Raw genomic sequence first — 7,987 nt, forward strand, 5'->3', positions numbered from 1 at the left:
ACTGGCCAAAGGCTTTGGCTCCCACAGACCCATCTTTCCAGGCCGGCTTGGGGCAGGTGTCTGGAGAGCGCTGAGGGCAGGATGAGTGAAGGCGTGGGCCCAGCAATGCATCTCTCAGCCAATCAGCAGCCTGCCCGGCCGGTGGATTTGGTTACAAGCCCAATATCACCCCATACACCAGCCTTCCTCCTCCTCCTCCCGCAGCTCCATTCATTGGCCCGGCACCCAGGGCCTGCTGAGCATCGCTTCCGCTCTGCTCCTGCCTCAGCAGCTGCCTCGTGGGCAGCCAAAGGCAGGCATCCAGGGGGCTTTGTCTGGTCAGGCTGGGCTAGGACAGAATGGGGGTTCTGGGGGTTCTGCTGGGGGTGCTGGCTTTCCTAAAGGTTGCTCCAGGAAACTCCCGCACCCTTCACTGGGACAGTACCTCCTGCCACTTGGTCAAGCCCATCCCTGGTAGCCCGCTGGGTTCCCTGAGCTTCTTAGGCAAAGATGACCAAGGCCTGGCGCTATTCCAGGCCCTCTGGGACGCGCACCACAGGCTGCGGGTATGTATCAGGCAGGATGAACCCGAGCTCATCACAGCTTTCAGGGCCCTCTGTGCTGGTCAGCCGGCACAGCAATTTTTCGTCCACATCCCTGGACCTCAGCTTCAGAGAGCACTGGCCACCCTGCAGAGCCAGTGGGAGGCCTGTCAAGGGTCTGAGGACAGTCCAACAGGAGCCAGGAAGAAGCGAGAGACGGGACCGAGTGGAGCACCTGACAGGGAGCATCTTCGAAGGAGGAGAGGCTGGACCATTCCTGGCACGCTGTGGTGTGGAGTTGGGAACTCTGCTGGAAATTCCTCAGAACTGGGTGAGCCACAGGGGTATGGGTGGGTGCCTAGTGTGTGTATATGGGGCCGAAGTTTGGGCTCCAGTCTTGTCCCCATTCTCCGGGGCTGTATCCTTGGAGAGTGACTTAGATACTTTGAACCTCAACTTTTTAAACTGTAAAATGGGAGTGCGCACGGACACTTAAGTGGTGTCGCGGATGGGAAATGTCTTACTCAAACCCAGAGTCCTTAAGAATCAGCATCTGGGGCTGGAGAGATGGCTCAGAGGTTAAGAGCACCGGCTGCTCTTCCAAAGGTCCTGAGTTCAATTCCCAGCAACCACATGGTGGCTCACAACCATCTATAATGAGATTTGGTGCCATGCCATCTGCTGGCGTACAGGCATACACCCTGGAAGAATATTGTATCATAATAAATAAATAACTTAAAAAAAAAAAAAAAAAAAGAATCAGCATCTGAGAGGGACGGGCTGGGGAGAATCCAGGTTCTGTTGTTGTTGTTGTTGTTTTTTTTTTTTTCTTTCTTTCTTTTTTTTAATATTTTATTTAATTTTTATTTTATGTGCTTTGGTGTAGGGGTGTCAGATCTCAGAGTGACAAACAGTTGTGAGCTGCCATGTGGGTGCTGGGAATTGAACCTGGATCCTTTGGAAGAGCAGACAGTGCTCTTAAACACTGAGCCATCTCTCCAGCCCCAGGTTCTGTTGTTCTAAGCAGCGTCTACCCATGAGGTATATTAGTGGAAAGAGCCTCAGAGACCTGGCTTCAGATCGCAGCTCAGCACATTCAAGCTTGCAGCTTCTTGCAGCTCCAAGTTCCTTATCTGTAAGATGAAGGGCCACTTCCTTTGCGGGGGGGGGGGGGGGGGGGGCTTCTGTGAGCTTGTGGGAAACAGCCATAAAGGGCACTACTGCTGGGGCTGTGGTTGACTACTGTGTGTCTGTAAGGAATGCTGGTGGAAGGACCTGGCCTGAGTAGGCCAAGATGGCATCTTGGTTACCCAGTGCTTTGCTGTGCCAGAGAAAAGATTGTACCCCACTTGCCTGTCATTGCATTACACGCACTTTCATAACCTCAAGTTTCCTTTGGGTGTGAGCTTGGAAGCTCTGTGAGTCAGCTCTAGTTCTGAAAACTTGTCCACGTGCCGGTGGGCAGGCTCTTCGGCACTAGGAGTAGGTAAAGGAGGCCGCAAGCCTGGATGGTTGTCTCTGAAAACTTTGGAACTGTAAGGGTCCCTGTACCCAGGGGACAATTGGCCTGAGGCCACCCGTGGACCGGGCTGAGAATGTGCATTTGCCATGCCGGGGAGGCTTAGGCAGTGCACGGTCTCCGGGACCCTGCCTTAGTTTATTTCCTTTCCTGTCCTTGCAGGTGTGTTCCACGGCCCCGACCTCTGCTGCCGGGAACACGACCAATGCCCACAAACCATCTCGCCCTTGCAATATAACTATGGCATCCGGAACTTCCGATTTCACACCATCTCTCACTGCGACTGTGACGCCAGGTTGGCAGCAGTCAGAGAGGGCTCAGGGATAGAATGGAGCTACCCCGGTTCTTGGGTGTAGGCATTAGGAACCCAGAGAGTTCTAGAGATCAAAAGCCAGGGGCCCCCATCTTCTCCTGACACCCTCGGTGCAGGTGGGCAAAACCGAGGCTCCAGAAAATGAATGGTCATCTATCTGGTTGGGTGGGATGCAGAAGATGCCAGAAGGCTCTCTGGGGTCCTGGGATCTGAATCCTGGTTCTGGGGGGCAGGTTTCAACAATGCCTGAGGAGCCAGCACGACTCTATCTCCGACATCATGGGCGTGGCCTTCTTCAACCTGCTGGAGATCCCCTGCTTTGTGCTGAAGGAACAGGAGGCCTGTGTGGCCTGGCACTGGTGGGGCATGTATGTGGCTTCTCCACCTAAGGCCTTGCCTAGCCAGCAGGTCAGCTTGGACCCCTAGACCAGGGAGGGAGAGAAGTCTGTTTGTCCCCTCGGAACCATACATTGTCATGCGTGTCCTTTCCTTAGGGCAGGGCAGGAGCAGGGAGAGGGGGGGAGGGCAGGGTTGGGACCTTTCTGGGGTGTATCCCACAACCCAGTAGATTGAGGGATGGGACTGGCAGAGATTCAGTCTGTAGAGATGACTCTGGGGGCTTTGGGAACAGGAATTCTGGGTCATTAATTGCCTCAAATGTCTCCCTTCAGGTGCAGGGCATATGGCTCAGTGCTCCTTGCTCAACTTCAGCCCAGGACCTACTATAACGCCTCCTGGAAAGCTGCAGCCACCTCACTTACTCCTAGTCCCCCGAGCCCAGTCCCCAGCAAACACCTCCAGCAGACACAAGCCAGACACCATAGCTCAACCACCACCACTACCCTCCAGACCCCTGCCCTCTCCTCTAGGCCTGATACGATGCCCAGCAGAGCCCAGTCAGGAGGAGTCCCCCAGCCAGGCCTCTGGGATGGCCCAAAACATCAAGGTGAGCTTAAGACAGAGCTTCTTTAAGGGGTAGGGTGAGTGGATGTTCTTGCCTCTGTGTGCAAATGTAGGTGTTACCTCTTTGGGGGGATCTAAACACCTCCAGAGCACCCCAACTTTCTTCATCAGATCCTACGATAGCAAGGGACTTCTGCATTTAGTAAGCTGGGCAGTGTCACGCCCTGTGGAGTCCTCCACCTCTCATGACATCAGCTGATAAAGTCACCACCCAGAGAACTGTCAGGCCCTATCCACTCTGCCCTCCAGCTGAACGCCTAGTTCACAAGCGTCACTTTGTTTCCTCAAATGCCGATTGCCAGGGCTCGATGTACCTGGCTGGACGCACCCCGCGGTACAACATTTGTCCACAACACGCGTGGCCCCAGGTTCCATACTCAAACCTAGAAACAAACAACGAAGCCCTCACAATCTACTCTCAGCGCAGGGCTTTTTGCACATGTTGTTTTCCTGTCTGGAGCCCACTCTCTCCCAGACTCAGCTTGGTAGTCTCTGAGTCCAGAAAGCCTTCTTTGGGATCCCCGGACTGTGACTGCAGGTGGGGAGGGGCAGACGAGGGGAGCTCATTCTATGTGGGGGACATTCTGTGAGACAGAAGAGGACTGTGGTGTAACTAAGCCCCTGTACTGGTGTGTCTCCTGCATGGTGGCAGGCCCAGGCGAGGCCTCCCTGGTGGACTGGGCTTACTTAACTACTGCATCTGCCCCCCAGATGCCCACCGCGTCTGTCGAAGCCTTCGCCACCTGGACCAGTGTGAACACCAGATCAAGCCGCAGGAGACCAAGTTCCACCTGCCCAACAGTGCCCACACGCCCCTTTTCCATTGCAATTGCACCCGCCGGTGAGACCTGCTGGGTGGGCTTGGGGATGGGCTGCCTGCTGCCAGAACTGTGCAGGGGCACCTGGCAAGGTCCTGGCACAGCCTGAGACTGCATCTGCCCTCAGTCTGGCACGTTTCCTGAGGCTCCACAGCCCACCTGCAGGCACCAACAAAGTCTGGGAGCTCCTGGGCATCACCTGCTTCAAGTTGGCCCCCCAACTCAACTGTGCAGAGGGCAAAGGGTGAGTGATGGCAGAACCAGGAGAGCTGGGGACTTTGCCAAGGACTGGGTTTGCCTACACAGAAACTAATTGTGCTCATGGGACAAAAGGCATGATGAAGGGTCAGAGGGGCTCAAGCTCCGTTTGTCATTTTCCCTCTAACCCATGCTGCCCTGGGCACAGCTCTGGAGCAGGCCTTGGGGAAGGGGATATATGTGCCGGGGCTCTGAAATTTAATTCTTTTCTTTTGTTTGTTTGTTTGTTTTTTGTCTTTTGTGTTTTTAGTTTTTTCGAGACCGAGTTTTCTCTGCGTACTGTGTAACAACCCTGACTGTCCCTAGACTCACTTTGTAGACCAGGCTGGCCTCGAACTCACAGAGACCAGCCTGTCTCTGCCTCCCAGAGTGCTGGGAGTACAGGCCTGCGCCACTACGCCTGGCTGAGATTTAGTTCTTCTGTGTCCTGGATAAGTGGATTCGTTCTTCCGACCCTCTTCTTCCTCATCTGTAGAATGGCTATAGGAAAGCCAGGAGTAAGGCACGTGCCTATAATCCCAGTACTTGGGAAACTGAGGCAGGAGACTGTACCTTGAAGCCCAGCTGAGAGAGAGAGCAATTTTAAGGCCAGACTAGGATACACAGGGAGATCCTATCTCAAACAAAACCAGATGACAAGAAGAAGAAGAGGAGAAAAAAAAAAAAAAGATTGTGGAGCCAAAGAAATAGCGGATATGCTGTATATAGCCCAAGACCTGCTGGACACAGAGATAGGGAAACTGACTAGCATCCAGCAGGGGAACCTAGGCCGCTGGGTACTAGCCTTCCTTAATTCTGCCTCATCTGGGTCTAGCCTTGCCCTCTCTGCCTCGCTGCTGACCCTGCCCTCACACCTGCTCCTCTCTACTCTTTAAGATAGGGTGGGATTTGGCTGGCTCTGACTCCTTGTCTCCCCACAGCTGTTCCAGGGACCACAAGGCCATCAGGGTGTCAGCTCCACACTTGCGGAGGCTTCGGCAGAACCGACTCCATTTCTGGGATAAAGGCACAAGTGGGGTTCTGGCACAGCCTCTAGAGGCCCCGGGGACCTCCATGTCCTTGTACAGTCAGTGTCTGCAACTCACCCAAACCATCTGGAGACCCAGTGGACAGAAGAAACTCCGGAGCTCCTGACCTCAGGCCCAGCAGCTTAGGCACCAGCCTGGACCTCCTTCCTGGCATTGCTATGTCCTGAGAGACTTGGCTTCTTCTTCATGGATGACCATGGTTCTCAAGGACACCAGGAGGACTCATGGAACTAACCTCAAGGCCCCAATGCTGGACCACATCTCCCGCTGTCCTGGAAGACCCTGAACTGGTGGCACAACCTCTCCCTGCTGGGATGTGGTGTTTGGAAGGCTATTCTGACACCTCAGGCGGCTTAGACCTAGCCAGGTAACTTTATACACAGATGGAAATGAGGATTGGCTCACTGCAGGGGTCCCAGGAGGTGCCGGATGCAGGTGCCTGACTCTCCCTGTGGCAAACTTAGCAGGTCTCAAGACCTGCCTCTTCTGGGAGTTCCAGGACTTGGCTGTGAGGCCTAAAGCTGTGGGTGAGAAACCAGGGGTACCACAGAAATGCTGGTGTCTGAATGCAGGGATGGGGAGCACAGTCCCAAGTCTCCTCACGGGAGGACCCTTTCTTTTAATAGCTTCCGTGCCCTTCCCGGCCTGAACTAATCTTCCCGTTCTAACTCTAAACTGCAATCTTTTCTGTGCCCTTGAGGAGTTAGGGCAAGGGACCTCCCTCCTCCACTGTGAGCCTTAGTTCTCTCCTCTCTTTCTCAGAGGAGGTTTTTTGTTGTCTCTCTGAGGCAGTTCATTGCAGCCCAGGCTACCTTCTGCTATGTACGTGAGTATAGCCTTGAACTTTTAGATCTACCGCCCTCTGCCGCCAAGTGCTGGGATTGCAGGCATAGGCCATCACCCGCAGCTTCCTGTGGTAACGGGATGGAAAGCAGGCCTTCAACCCTTCAGCCCTTAGCAAGTATTACTAAGTTATATCCCACGCTCCCCAACTTGAAAAGGGGAGCTGTAGACATGAACTACCTCATAGGGCTGCTGAGGAGTAAATGAATTAATAAACACACACACACACACACACACACACACACACACACACACACACACACACAAACACCCTCTGATACACAGCCAGACTGAGCTTGGCTGGCTCTGCTCTGGAGATGCTGGCGGAACCTCTTGGAGTGGGGGGAGGGGGGAACTTTCAGTTTGCCTATCTGTAAAATGGTTCTAAGAATGGCACTGAGCACACAGGATTGCAGTGGAGATTAAAGGAGACGGTATGTTTCCGTATACAGCTGGTGCCTGATATATGTCAGTTCTATCAGTCCCTCACATCTTTAATTCCTAGCATCCCCATCCCCAGGCTGCTAACAAGCCAGGAAGGAGCCAGGAGTAAAGCTGGAGAGTTTAATTCCTAATGGATGGATGACCTCCAGGATTGGAACAGTCACTTCCCCCACCCCCAATGTCCCAGACCGGGGGACGGGGCGCGGGGGGGGGGGGCCCAGGCGAGGCTTTGCTGATTGTCACAGTTGAGGTGGTGCCAGGACTGAGTTTGGGGAACCCCAGTTGGCCACTCCTGGCCAAGACAGAGTGGCAGGTGTGGTTAACGGCTGGAGCAGCAGCAAGAGAGAGAGGCAGGCAGGTTTGTGAAAGAGAGGCAAAAGGAGGCTGTTCCCTGGGGGGCCCATCTGCCTACTTACATCAGGGCCCCAGTCCCCCTTCCTCTAGCCCAAGTCGGCCCTGGGGGCTGGGAGACAGGCTGTTAGGGTCAAGGGCCTCCTGGTCAGGGCCCCAGGAGCCTCCACCACCACCAGGGTCTACAGTCTCCAGGCGCAAGGCTGGAAGCAAGCCCAGGCTTCGAGGCACGGCTGGTGGGAAGGCCCAGGGGCCAGGCAGCCCAGAGGGCCCCTCCTCACTACTACCTCGGCTGCCACTACTGTGACCCCTGTCAGGGGCTACGCGAGGCAGCTGGCGGCTCTGGGGTGAGGGACTGCGGCTGCCACCACGACGTTCACGGGACGAGGGACGGAGAGCCAGGCTTGGGAAGCGGGCTAGGCCCGGGCTGCGGCTACGGTGTCTCTTGGACTTGCCAGGGCTGGGGCTGCGGGACTTGGGTGCCAGAAGCTCCAGGGTGCTGTCATCCTCCCCCTCGGAGCTGGTGCCTGAGCTGTCTGTGCTGCTGCTGGCCGATTCTGAGGTAGGCAGCGAGATCTAGAGGGAACACTGGCCACTGGAGCAACCCCAGGATCTAGCCTGCCCACTCCCTCCCTCTCATATTGGCAGACGCAGTGAGGGTGGGCCTCAGAGGTCTGAATGTGGATGATGTGACATTTGGCTGGGACTTCTGGGCCTGCTTTGGCCCTAGGGTCTGATCCATTTACCTGAAAGGGTTCGGTGACGCCGATTAGGATGCTGTGGTGATGGCTATAGTAACCGAGGATGAAGTCTCCATGGCCTTTGGGCAGTGATTCTTCACTGAAGGTCACCTGGGTGGACACAGGGGTAGAGGCCCAAGCTGGGGCCAGGGGGCAGCCTCAGGACTCCCCCCAGCCCAGAAGCAGAAT

General features: G+C 55.2%; 2 protein-coding genes across 2 annotated transcripts in view; one reads left to right on the forward strand and one right to left on the reverse strand.

The window, feature by feature from the left end:
- The first annotated feature begins 213 nt into the window (after positions 1–213).
- Pla2g3 (phospholipase A2 group III) lies at positions 214–5,933 on the forward strand. Its single transcript, XM_051165148.1, has 7 exons — positions 214–852; positions 2,203–2,335; positions 2,587–2,721; positions 3,025–3,299; positions 4,028–4,157; positions 4,262–4,378; positions 5,313–5,933. The coding sequence occupies exons 1-7, from the start codon at positions 339–341 to the stop codon at positions 5,524–5,526; spliced, it is 1,518 nt and encodes a 505-aa protein (XP_051021105.1). The 5' UTR covers positions 214–338; the 3' UTR covers positions 5,527–5,933.
- Positions 5,934–6,918: 985 nt separating this feature from the next.
- Positions 6,919–7,987, reverse strand: part of Inpp5j (inositol polyphosphate-5-phosphatase J) — an 11,838-nt gene continuing 10,769 nt past the window's right edge. The window contains exons 12-13 of the mRNA XM_051165024.1: positions 7,805–7,909; positions 6,919–7,634 (exon numbers count right to left, since the gene is read on the reverse strand). Of these exons, the coding sequence (XP_051020981.1) occupies positions 7,125–7,634; positions 7,805–7,909 (615 nt within the window). The 3' untranslated portion in view covers positions 6,919–7,124. The remainder of the gene's footprint in view (positions 7,635–7,804; positions 7,910–7,987) is intronic.

This window comes from Acomys russatus, chromosome 22, assembly GCF_903995435.1.
Source record: "Acomys russatus chromosome 22, mAcoRus1.1, whole genome shotgun sequence".
Taxonomy (NCBI): domain Eukaryota; kingdom Metazoa; phylum Chordata; class Mammalia; order Rodentia; family Muridae; genus Acomys; species Acomys russatus.